Genomic DNA, 13254 nt, shown 5'->3' with positions numbered 1-13254 from the left:
TCCTTAGTTCCTCTATTGGTGATGTTCAACTCCATGTCATCGGCGCGAGTAGGCAGTTCTTCAAATGTACGAGGTTTTATGCCTTGTAGGATGTAGAGAAGCTCCTTGTACATGTCTTAGGTACACATTTTCACCATAGATAATTTAGTGAGTCTATCTTTGCAATCCAGACTCAGAGTTCTCCATCGATTGATATAATTAATGACTGGTCCTTTTTGCTGCTTGACGTTTTTCAGCTCCATCATACTAACTATGCGTCGGGTGTTGTAAAAGCGGTTCAGGAACTCTTTTTTCAGTTGTTCCCAACTGTCAATCACCTCGAACTCTAGATCAGTGTACCAATTTTTTGTTCCCTTTCAAGATTCGAACGAACTGCTTGACTAGCAGATCTTCTCTAGTTCCTGCATTTTTGCAGATTCCAATGAAGTGAACAACATGTTGTTTTGGATTTTCCTTTCTATCAAACTACTAAAACTTTGGAAGTTGGCACTCAACTAGCATTCTCAAGTTGACGATCCTCTTGGTGTACGACTTGGAGTACATAAAAGAAGTTTGCGACGGTTCTCTATATTGAGCACTTATAGAGTTTGTGATCATATCGTGTGGCTGTTAAACTGATAGGGAGGTGATAAAGGTAGATTGTTGCGATTGGTTTTCCTACAACACATTTTCCCCTTTGTCATTGGCTTTGACAATGAGAGTTTGGCTCGACTTGGCAGTTTCGCGAGCTTGCATCTGGTCTCTCAAAGCAACGATTTTATAATCTTGCTCCTTAACAACTTTCATTAGGAGATTTATTTTCCTCTTCATTGTTGCCATGGGAGCTTCGGCCGTTACATCCGTCATCATAATAGGTATCACATTAGGGCTTACTTCTTTCTCCGACCGTCCAAAAACAGGAGTTGAGTTATCAAACAAGGGCTTTTCTTTGATGACAAACCCACCTTTTGGAGATTCAGTTAATGGTTTCAAAATGCTATGCCACGATGATAGAACCTTGTTCTTATTCATGCATGGTCTCCTTCAAACGACTACGAGTAACAAGTCTCATGTAGGAGTCATTCGCAATAGATGATTTAGATGCAACTTTCTTTGGTATCATTGATTTGTTTGAATGTTGAGAGAAATGAGAGGTAGAGATGTCCCCGCTAATTTGTTCGCGTGAGGTTTCGAAGAAACATGTTTCGTGGAATTGAAATTATGTTGATGTAGATTTGATGCGGATGTAGTTCGATCTTTAGTATTTGATCTTCTTATTCTCTCTCAATTGAAATGCATACGCTTGATTTGAGTAAGCAAAGCGCGTGATGTTTTTTAAATTAAAATCTTGGAAGAATGTTTGTATCCTCAAGACTTGAGCTTCAAGGCGTGGTCAGTATTCAGAAGTTAATGAGTCTTCTAATTGTAGAGAATTCTCTCTAGTCTAAATTTTCTCTCCTCACAAATGAAGAGAAAATACTCTATCTATAGAGTTCCTTGGTGGGTTTCATGAGCTTAGGTTTGGTTGGTTCATGGACTTAACCTTTACATCCAACTAGTTGATTTTGGGCCTTAATTGGCCATTAGACCAAATTAAGTCTATTTTTAGGCTCAATTGGACTTTAACCCAAATATTAATATAACTTGGACCAAATTAATTTGATTCGATTCAACGATTACAATGAAAAGACATGGCATTATCAAGATTTGATAATTTGTCTTCAACTTCAATTTGGGACATGTCAACCTTTAACGGCTCCCAAATTTAATTATTTGTAATTTCGTCATTAATTTAAAAAATGACGAGACAATTTGTGATTGATCCAAAATTCCTCATTCAACCATTAATCTCATTATTATTGTCAAAAAAAAAAAATGAAAAGCAACAATCATCATAAACGAAAATTTTATATACTACAATAGTATGAAGAATTTTCTACACTATTCCCACATTGTGTCAACCATACTTCTAAAAATAATGTGGAAAAATAATGTGGAATCTACTGACATTAATGTAAGATCCACAATATTTGTGAAGATAAATTTATAATGTCAACAAGAGAAATATGACACTCCAGTAGTGTAGAAGAATTCCCAACAAATGAGTGTCCTGTCCAAACTAATTAGAATCAAGCAATTCGATCTAAAGCACTTCCATTTTATATTCTTTCTAGAGCTATATTTCATCATTCAAACAAGAAATAGGCGGGTGGCAAAATCTCAATCATCAAAATCAAAATGAGGGCTCAGATTCTAAAGAACCCCATGATTCCAACCCCCAAGATTGCTATACAATGAAGCAACTATCCAAGCTGTTGCATGAAGTTTCAAAACCATATGACTTCCAAATAAGCCCCTTCAGCCTTCACTTCAATGGCTGTGATTGGAAAATGTCATGTACAATGCCAGATGTATCAGATTCAAAAGCCGGCCTCCGCCAAAAAAATCAACAGACAGTAGGTGGATAAACTTCAGCTAACATAAATTTACATTCAACTAAATACTACTGGGGAGGATCTACGTTACAATATTAAAACCTGGCAATATTTGAGAATGAAACGAAGGGGCCGAGCCTCAAGCAAACTCCAAATGGAACCGACAACCAGATGCGAATCTTCAAATGATGGTCTGGTTACCTCTTCTGGCGCCTGTTGTGTTATTCTCTCGTTAGCGGTGATGTGTTCTTCAGTTGACTATTGCATTTGTGTATTACCTGAAATTGTGAAATGATCAACATTATAGCCAAATATTGAATGCCATAAAATTGAGTGTATACTGAGTGAAATGGAGAAATACACAATGTTAGTTCTATCTTTCATGTAGAAAGCACTCCATGCCATTCTCCAGATATACATATATACCTATAAATTGACCACCGAGTAAGGGTAATGGTTAAAATCACTTGGAAAATGCTTTTAATAATTCAAAACCAGTTTTAATAGTATAAAAAATGTGATTAAAAGTATAAATTAAACATTGAATTGATTTTGAGGGATTAAATGTGTGTTTCATAGTGATTTTGAATATGACAAAAGTGATTTTAACCATTTCAAGATCACTCCCAAATATGGATTAAAAGTGTATGGGTATATGTGTTTCATAGTGATTTTGAATATGACAAGTGATTAACCATTTCAAGATCACTCCCAAATATGGACCAAAAGTGCACAGATGTGTAGCAATTGGAAGGCCACTAATTCCTTGAAAAAAAAAAATCACCACCACCAAGGTAAAAGAAACCTTTTTATCTTAGGACGTCAAAGCAAACTTTAAGTATGCATACCTGAAATTTAATCTGTGCTCTTTCCCAGAGATGAAATACCAAGTTGCGTATCCTGGTCCTTCATGGAGACAGGATTAGTATGTGTGTCTGAGTCTGGAATCGCTACAAGATCAGGTGCCATCGCCTGATCTTGGGTAGGATGTTTCTCAACATCAGATTCTATGTCCTGCTCTTGTGTGCCAAAATTGGATTCTGTCTGCTGCTCCTGGTTGGTGGCATCATGATCAGCTTGCAATTCTTGCTCACGATCAGATTGTGCATCCTGCTCATTGGATTTAGCCTCACCAGATTGCACTACATGCTCCTTATCTGCCTCACTATCACATTCTATCTCCTGCTCCTGACTTTTGGCATTATCACATTGCTTCTCCTGTTCCTGACTTGTGGCATTGTCGCATTGCTTCTCCTGCTCCTGACTTGTGGAATTGTCACATTGCATCTCCTGCTCCTGACTTGTGGAATTGTCACATTGCATCTCCTGCTCCTTACTCGTGGTATCATCACATTGCATCTCCTGATCCAGACTCGTAGGGTTGTCACATTGCATCTCCTGCTCCTGACTCCTAACATTGTCGCATTGCATCTCCTGCTGCTGATCTGCTGCATTATCCACTTGCTTCTCCTGCTCGTTATCTGCTGCATTGTCACATAGCTTCTCCTGCTCCTGATCTGTGGGATTACCATATTCCTTCTCCTGCTCCTGATCTGTGGGATTACCATATTCCTTCTCCTGCTCCTGATCTGTGGGATTACCATATTCCTTCTCCTGCTCCTGATTTGTGGGAATATCATGTTGCATCTCCTGCTCCTGATTTGTGTTATTATCATGTTGTACCTCCTGCTCCTGATTTGTGTTATTATCATGTTGTACCTCCTGCTCCTGATTTTTGTCATTACCATGTTGTTCCTCCTGCTCCTGATTTGTATTATTACCATGTACCTCCTGCTCTTGATTCATGTCATTATCACATTGCACATCTGGCACCTCATTTATAGTATTATCAGGAAGCAGATCCTGCTCAAGTTCTGTAGCATGGTTGGACTGCACATCCTGCACCTGGGATAGAGAGTCTGGCACAGCCTCATGCTCCTCCTCAGTTGTCACGTGATCAGGTTGCAACTCCTGCCCTTGCATAGCATCCTCATCGTGTTCCAACTCCTGGGCTGAGGTATGGTCTGGCTCAGTCTCCAGTTCCTGGGTTGAGGCAAGAATAGGCTGAGTCTCTTCCGGAGCCTCCTCACCAACTAAAACAAGTGGCTGTGTATCGTCTTGTTCATCAGCTACAGTAACAGGTTGAGTGGCCTGCTCATTTGCAGCAAGATCATGCTCAGACTCATGCCCCTCCGTAGTGTCAAGAACTTGTGTTTCCTGCCCCTCTGTAAAACCAGGAGCCAGCTGAGTTTCTTCTTGAGCCTCCTTCCCCATTAAAACAACTGGCTGCGTGTCTTCTTGTTCATGAGTTGCAGGGGTAACAGATTGAGCTTCCTGCTCTTTTGTTCCAAGAACATCCTCTTCCTCATGCCCCTTCACTGTGCCAAGAGCATGTTGTGTTTCTTGCCCTTCTGTCATGGCAGGAACAGGTTCCCCCAATAACTCCTCTGATGTTGTCACAAGTTCCCTCTCATGATCCTCAGTAGAGGTAAGAACTGGCAACATCTCATTCTCCTGAATTGTGGCAAGAACAGGTTGCATATCCTGCTCCTTGGGTATTGAAGGAACAGGCTGCTGCTCCTCGTGATGAACCGTGGCAGTGCCAATAATAGCTACCTTCTCTTGCTCCTGGCTTGTGGCCAGAACTGGCTGTGTCCCCTCCTGGATCATGGCAAAAGCTGGCTGCGTTTCCTGTTCCAGACTTGCGGCAGGAACAGTTTGCCCTTCGTGATGGGTTGGATTAAGATCGGCTTGCATCCTACCCAGTTGGGCAGTGTCTAGAATAGTGTGCGTCTCTTGCTCCTGGATGATTCCGAGAACTGAATGTGACTCTTCTTGGAGTGTAGTAATAGCTGGCTGTGTCTTCTCCTCCTTGATTGTGGCAAAAACTGGTGGCATATTCTGCTCCGGAGTTGAGGCAGAAACTGGTGGCTCATCATGATGATGAGGAGTTAGAGTGTGATCTGCTTGCATCTCCACAAGCTGGTTTGATGTGAAATTATGATGCAATTCCTGGTCTTGAGAAGTAACAGGAACTGATTGCGTCTCCTGGTTTGAAGCAAAAACAGTTTGCAGTTCCTGGTCATGCATAGAGGAAAGATCAGATTGCCTATCATATTGGATTGTTGAATAACCAGCCTGCATCTCCCCAAGATGAGCATTGTAATTAGGTTTACTCTCCTGATCATGGTGTGAACCAAGAACAGATTCCATTTCCTGGTATTCAATCGTGGAAAGATCAAGTTGCATGTCCTGGTCATGAATTGATGATAAATCGAGCTGCATTTCATGGTCGTGGAAAGAGGATAAATCTAGTTGCATTTCTTGGAACTGAGTTGAGCTAAGATCAAGATGCATTTCCTGATCCTGAAGTCTGGGAATAGGTGAAGCTTTAAACAAGGTAGAAGGAGTATAGCTGAGCTGATAATTTACAAGTCTTGGTCCAAAGATGCTGAACCTTCCAGCACTGCTATAAGCAATTTCCGCATCAGAAGATTTTTTGAAAACTACCCTTGCACGACCACCCTCCCTATCAACTTCTGTCTCAGATTCTCGTAAGGGTCCAAACCGCCTAAACATATTATTCAGGGTTTTTTCTGATGGCACAGAATCCACCTCAGAAAAGTTCATTACAAGTTCAGCGGGAGATGGCTGATATACAGAGGTAGTAAACTTCTCAGCTGTCATAGCAGGATTTCCAGCAGAATGTCGCTTCTTGTACGGCCTGCGGCTTCCTGGAAGAGCCTTTTCTGGCTCTGCAACTGCGAGTTGGTAATCTCGTTTTCTGTTTTTACGAGGTGGCTGCACTTCAGTCCCATTCTGGATTACCCTGTCTGTCCAGTAAGTGTCACTCATGTCCTCAAATTCAAAAGTCTGTGGTGAAGCAACAGTAGAAGTAATTTGTGCTTTCCTCCTACCACTGATTCTGTCCAAGGCCTCCTCAATCCCAGGCTGCTGCCTCAGAATTAACGAATCTCGAAAATCAGTGAAAAAACTGACAATTATGTTCAAGAAGCTGTAATCCTTCATGGGATCACTTGCCACTAGTTGAAGTTGACCGAGCAATTGATCCAGGGAGGAGTATTCTGGAGGAAAATTTACCCTCCCTCTTTGGGCATCATCAAAGTTCTGGAGGAAAACATCAGATTCATAAAGTGCATTCCCATCAAAACTTCCATCTGGCTTTTGGAACCTCTCACTATTAGACTTGACGATTGGAGGTGTACCAGTCAACTGACTTGCAACCCGACGAATACAATCCCCAATTTTGAAGGACTGTTTAAGAGATGCAGTTGCAGAAACCTTTGCAACAGAAATAGTTTTCCTTCCATCTGGCACACCAGTATCATCAATAGCATGTTCAACAGTCTTCCGTCTCTTAGTAGAAGGTGACACCAATGTGGAAGTCGTCCTTGCATCAGACCAATTTTCTCCATCTATATTGTCAAAATTTTCACCCATTAGTTCATACAAACTCTTTTCTTTTTTCTTAGGATACAGACCATCCTTCAAATTATGTTTGCGTTTATGATAAGATTTACTCCGACCTTCCAAATTCTCCTTACAAGGAGACGTCTGTGCATCATCCTGACAAGGAGCTGCATGGTGAACAAAATCACTTGATTGCATTTCAATGCCTAAACCGTCTAACTCATTGTCTGCCAGCCCCCCACAAAACTGGAACTGAGGCAAACCACCAAACTGGAATTGAGGCAGGCCACAATACCCCTTTAGACGATAAAAAGCTGTCAGCTGGGCCTTAGCTATCACTAGTTCCAAACGGTCACTGCCATCACATGGAAACTTCGCCAAGTCCCTAATGTATTCAATTAATTTAGCCGGTTCAAATGATATGGCACTGGCAGATTTATCTACACCATATCTTCTAGATGATTCTTCTCGAATACCAGCATTTTCAATAATCTGACATTTAATCATGTCATATGCTTCTTTGGGTGTGCAAGCACATGCTAGCCCCAACTCTGATCGTCTAGAGACTTCTTCTAGAGCACACTCAACAGAATTTTGAAAAGCTTCTGAATGGCTTTGCATCTCTTCTTGAGAGAAATGCGTCCGAAATGGCTTTAAATGAGACACCTCATTCCAAGCAAATGTACGATCCCCAAAATAAGCAACCAAAAAATAGTCCTTTTTATAATACTTCATTGCCTTCTCAGAAGAATCAGACGGATCAAATATCTGACCTGGCCACCAAGGATGGCTCCTCACTTTACCCCACACTAAATCAGAAACAGAAAAATCACCTTCATTCTCTGCTGGCAGGTGATAACGAGCTTGACGCAATTGTACAGAACTTCCAATTTGATCGTCATCATTATCAATACCTGTCACATCTTCCATTTCTTCCTCACCATGTAAACCCATCTGGTTACCATTGAAATTTTGATCAACTTCCATTTCTTCCACAGTCTCAAAATCAGCCAGATTATTATCGATAACAGCATTTTCCTCAACTTCTATGCCAATACCCCCTCCTTGTCCATTGGATTGAGAATCCGGCTCCATATTCCTGCATTCTATCTGCAGAATCAAATTTTGCTCATTTTCAGCAGAAACTTCAACACTCGGAGCCAAAACTTTACCATCATTTTCTGTTGCAACATCTACCTCAGCACCATGGTTTAGTTGACTTGATGGTATTGAATCCATACTCACCACATGTTCAGTAACAGCTATAGATGGACCCAAATCCACCACATTTTCAGGAACAGCTACACTTGGATCTAAATTCTCACTATTAAGTGTCTGTGCTGCTATTTCTGTGACTTCAACTGACTTTGGCCCCGTACACAAGCCAAGCTTTTCATCACCAGCAATCTTCTTCTCATGAGTCAAAATGCTATTGGGAAGTTCCCCTCCTCCAGCAACTTGGTTCTGATCATCTATATGATCACTTTTTCCTATATTCTCATGCTCCGCCTCAACTATACAACTCTCATCCCTTTCCAAATTAGAAAGGTCTTTCTCTGAACCATCACTCTGAGAAATAACTTCAGGATTCAAATCCTTTTCAGATAACATGTCGGGATCTTTTTCAGTAGCATCTTGGCCCTGTGAATGTGAATTTTCACTACCATCGGCAGAAGAAGTTGAAGTCTTAATTCCAGCATTCCGTGCATCAACATCTGAAACTCCAAGTCCTGTACCCTGCAGGCCAACTGGTGTATCAATAATCCGCTCTTCCTCCACACTCCTCTGACCTGTTCCTTTTTCCAGACTTTCTTCCCCATCACTTATTGAAGCTTCCTCTTTTACAAGTTGGCTTCCCCCATCTGTATGCACTAAGTCTTCTCCAAACCCATTCTCTGTGGGAGAATTCTTTGATTGCTCAGAATGAACCTCCACTCTCTGCGGTTCTTCATTGTTCAAAACTTTATCATCTGGACTATTATGGACTAGATTATCTTGACTGGATCCCACCCGAGTATCTACATCCATAGCCTCCTTGTCCTTGCTTCCAGTGTTTTCCTCCTCTCCACAAATAGCTTCAGTCTCTCTGTTCACATGACCTGCAACTGTCGAAGAATCATCCACCCGAGCATCATTATCAAGAACCATTGCATCGACAGCTCTTTCATCACCCTCCTCACCTTCTTGAGATGTTCTTTTCATTGATTCCCCATCCCCTGATACTCTCTCACTTTCCATGCCACCAGAAACCCCTACATCAGGCTCATCAATGACACCGGCATCTCCACAAGGAGATATCCCAGCCCTCTCGGGCTCCTCCCCAGTTGAACCAACATCCAAATTCCCAGCAGTTCTATCAGTACATACACCATCAAAATAAACGTCAGAACCCAAAACTTCCACCATAATATCCTCACCACCACCATTACAAACCCCATCACCCCCTTCCGCTCTCCCCACCTCCTCAGACAACGAACTCTCAACCCGCTCCTTACTAACACTAACACCGGAATCATCCACTAAATGCTCCCTAGCAGTGACAGTTGACTCCGAAACACTGCCAGAAGCATCTCTCTCATCCGGCTCTTCCATGAAAAACAGAATCTGGGTAATTTTTAGCAAAAAGGGGGGCAAAAAAATCAAGGAAAGAAAATTAAAACAAAAAAAAAAACTAAAAAAACAGCTCGGACAAAAACATAAGCCCTAATTAAGAAAACCAGACGGGATCTAAGAACCGAAGAAAGAGTGAAAGATCATAATTGAGAAACAAAAACATGTTTGAATTAAAGATAAACAGAGAATTGCAAGTAGTAAAGAAAGGAAACGAGTGTACCTCACTGGATCTTTCTCAGAACAAAAAAAAAAAAAAAAAAAAGTCTTGTCTCTGTGAAGAGAGAGGCTTTGGGTTTTAGAAGGAGATCCTGAATTTTATTTTGGAAAGAAAGCTTCCGAAACCCGAAAGAGTTAGAATTAATTTTAATAATAATAATATTTCATTATTATTACCTATTAAAAAATAAGAGGAAAAAAAAAAGCATTCATTCTTTTTTATGGTACTTTTGCTCTAACCTTTCAGTAACTGGTACGGCTAAGCTTAAAAAAAATGCTTCATTCTTTAAATAGGTTAAAAATGTTGTGAACTCAAGTGAGAACACATATACCAATAAAATATAATATTAAAATAAATTAAATATAATATATAAATTTAAATATAATAAATTAACAAAATATAAAATAAAAATTCTCAAAATTCTCCACTTTCTCTAATTTCATGAACTTTACCCAATGTGTGTATCTACCAAAACCTAGTATTTATAGGCAATTTGACAAGTATTAGGTGAATTACATAGATACTAATAATGTGTAATGTTGAGGCACATGGACAACACTTTGGAAAATAGAGCATGACACATGATCAATTGACACAACATGAGCACTTAATGGACATCTATTATCATAATATTTATAATACTCCCCTTAGATGCCTATTATATATATAAAATATGTTTTGTTAAAATCTTACTAGAAAAAAAATCGAATGGGAAAAAAATCACAGTGAAGGAAAAAGAGTACATATTTCATATGATTTATACTCCTAAAAAGTATATTTACTCCCCCTCATGGAGACATCACGTAAGATATTGAGTCACCGCATTCCAATATTGTGTACCAATTTTTCAAATGTTGTAGTAAGTAATGCCTTTATAAATAAGTTTGTCAGGTTATCTTTCGAACAAATCTGTTGTACAGTGATGTCTCCATTGTCTTCAAGATCATGAGTGTAAAAAAAGTTTTAGTGAAATATATGTTTTGTTCTATCTCTTTTAATATATCCTCCTTTGATTTGAGATATGCATGTTATGTTGTCTTCATATAACATTATTGAAAGATTTTTATTAGAAGACAAATCACATGTTTCACGAATGTGTGAGTCATTGATCTTAGCCATACACCTTCTCGACTAGCCTCGTGAATTGCAACAATTTCAACATGATTTAAGGAAGTAGCCGTAATGGTCTGTTTCACTGACCGCCACGATACAGTAGTTCATCTACACCTGATTAGATAACCTGTTTGATATCTAGGTTTGTGTGGATCAGATAAATATCCAGAATATGCGTAACCAACTAGATCCAAATTTGATTTATTTGAATAAAATAAACTCATATCAATCGTTTCTTAGAGATAACATAGTGTATGCTTAATTTCATTCCAATATCTTTTTTAATGGAGAAGAACTATATTTTGCTAATAAATTTACTGAAAATGCAATATCTGATATACATTAGCAAGATATATAAGTGCACCAACTACACTAAAATATGGTACTTCAGGACCAAGAAGTTTTTCATTATTATCTCAAGGTCAAAATATATATTTCTTCACATCTAGTGAACAAATTTCCATTTGAGTGTTCAATAGATGTGCTTTGTCCATATAAAATTTTTTCAAAACTTTTTCTGTATAAGTGGAATGATGAACAAATATCTCATCGGTTAAATATTCAATTTGCAAACCCAGGCAAAATTTTATTTTTCCAAAAATTTTTCATCTCAAATTATTTCTTAAGATATTTTATTGTCTTTGAAAGCTCTTTAGGAGTCCTAATTATATTTAAGTCATTAACATATACAGTTATAATAACAAATCTTGACTGTGATTTCTTTATAAAAACTTAAATCCAAATGGTTAGGTCCTTTTGAAATTACTAATGTTTTCTCTCATGGTGCAGTATAAATCAAAAGTCTTAAAACAGAAAAGATCTTTAAGGTGAACGGGCACAGGCTCAAAATCTATAATGAATGACATGTAAACCAAGTCAAGTTGAATTGGACTTGTTTTTAGCTAATTCCTCATACACATGATACTCCTCTTCACCAACATCGAGCAAACGACGATAAAAATTTGCAAAAATAGGACAAATTTTCTTTTCCTTTTCTTTCTTTTCATTTTTTTCGTCTCATTCATTTTCTCTTTCTTATTTTTAGCATAAATAGAATAATTGATTCTTTTCTTTTTCTTTGTAGGTCAACCTTCAATATAAAAAAAAAAAAAAATACAAAAGCAAGGAAATTCTCTCTCAAGCAAATAAATTATCAACAACGAAACCAGAGAAGTTTCTCTCTACATCCCTTCTTTTTGCTTTCTTGAATTCATTTGCTTGTTATAAACATTGAGGACAATGTTCCATCTTTAAGTTGGGGGTGGGTAAACGTTACATGTTTTTTGCTATTCTTGTGACTATTCTTTAATGAACTTAAAATAGCCCTCCCTAAAATTTTTGCATAGCTGGAACCCTCGGGCATCTGAGCTCAGGATTAATAGATTGTTGATTACTTAGATTGATTACATAGATTTTGCTATATATGAATAAATTTGAGGCTCTGATTCATCTCGATGATATAATTTTGATTCTTTGATAAATATGTCTATTGAATTCTTTAAATCTTCAAAAAACTATTTTTCCTTAAATTCAATAAATTCATAATTGAAAATTCATATTTGCACATTCATATAAATCTCATTCACTTTGATTCTATGCATCAATTGTGTTTACTCAATCTTTTGATTCTTGTCAATGAAATTTTGATGACGCACTCTTTCTAGTAAGGATACAAATAAAATTTTAGATTTTTAATTTTTTTCAACTAAAAATTTGAAACTCATTTTTGAAAAGAAACTTTCTTTCCTTTTAACTTCATTAAAAAAATTGAATACTTAGTCCTTAGATTTATTTAGAACCTTGAAACTCTTAGAAATGTTATATCTACTTAATTTTCTTTGTTACCCCGATAGGACAAACTTTGGTCCAAAAACAACCACTAGAAGAAATTTGGACTTTAATGTTGGTTGACAACCGACATTAAAGACCTTTAGTGAAATTTCCAACCGACATTCAAGGTCTTTAATGTCGGTTACAACCAACATTAAAGACCTCCGGTGAAATTTCCAATCGACATTAAAGCTTGTGTTTTTTTTTTAATTCTTAACCGACATTGAAACCCGAATCTGTCCTCTTTTTTTTTTTTTTAATTTCATTGTCGAATCCATTTTTTGATCAAAAAGTATAACATGACACATCATCATCGAACACTGTGGCTACGACATATTATTCATGTTTGGATTGTAAATCTATTACATTTAATCCACAAATTCTGCTATAAAATTATAATTTAAAAGACCGTACAATAATTCAGGCCTTGAAAACACAAATTACAAGTAATACAAATAGTATGATTTTACAAACACTATGAGTTTACTGTCCCTCTCCACTTGGTAAGTATGGATCCCTTCATAATTCTTCTTGAATAGACCCTGCTTCAGTAGTGTCTAGTTATAGGCATCTTTGTCTGACCACTGTTGTTCAAAGGATCACAAACAAAAAAGGTTTAAGACAAAGGATTGCAAG

The 13254-nt window shown here is 38.0% G+C and overlaps 1 protein-coding gene across 1 annotated transcript; it reads right to left on the bottom strand.

Annotated features, from left to right (window-relative positions):
• Positions 1 to 2206: 2206 nt before the first annotated feature.
• On the bottom strand, positions 2207 to 9817 carry LOC120081387 (uncharacterized). The gene is made up of 3 exons (XM_039036217.2): positions 9679 to 9817; positions 3263 to 9449; positions 2207 to 2692 (listed from the first exon to the last, which is right to left on the bottom strand). Exon 2 carries the CDS (start codon positions 9435 to 9437, stop codon positions 3270 to 3272), a length of 6168 nt encoding a protein of 2055 aa, XP_038892145.1. The 5' UTR covers positions 9438 to 9449; positions 9679 to 9817; the 3' UTR covers positions 2207 to 2692; positions 3263 to 3269.
• Positions 9818 to 13254: the final 3437 nt, after the last annotated feature.

Source organism: Benincasa hispida, chromosome 7, assembly GCF_027475165.1.
Source record: "Benincasa hispida cultivar pf3 chromosome 7, pf3_genome.v1.1, whole genome shotgun sequence".
Lineage (NCBI taxonomy): Eukaryota > Viridiplantae > Streptophyta > Magnoliopsida > Cucurbitales > Cucurbitaceae > Benincasa > Benincasa hispida.
Note: the sequence above shows the minus strand (reverse complement) of the source record. Positions and strands in the feature narration are given on the sequence as shown.

Coding starts and splice junctions, on each gene's coding strand:
- LOC120081387 (XM_039036217.2), bottom strand. CDS start 9,437: ATGGAAGAGCCGGATGAGAGAGATGCTTCTGGCAGTGTTTCGGAGTCA.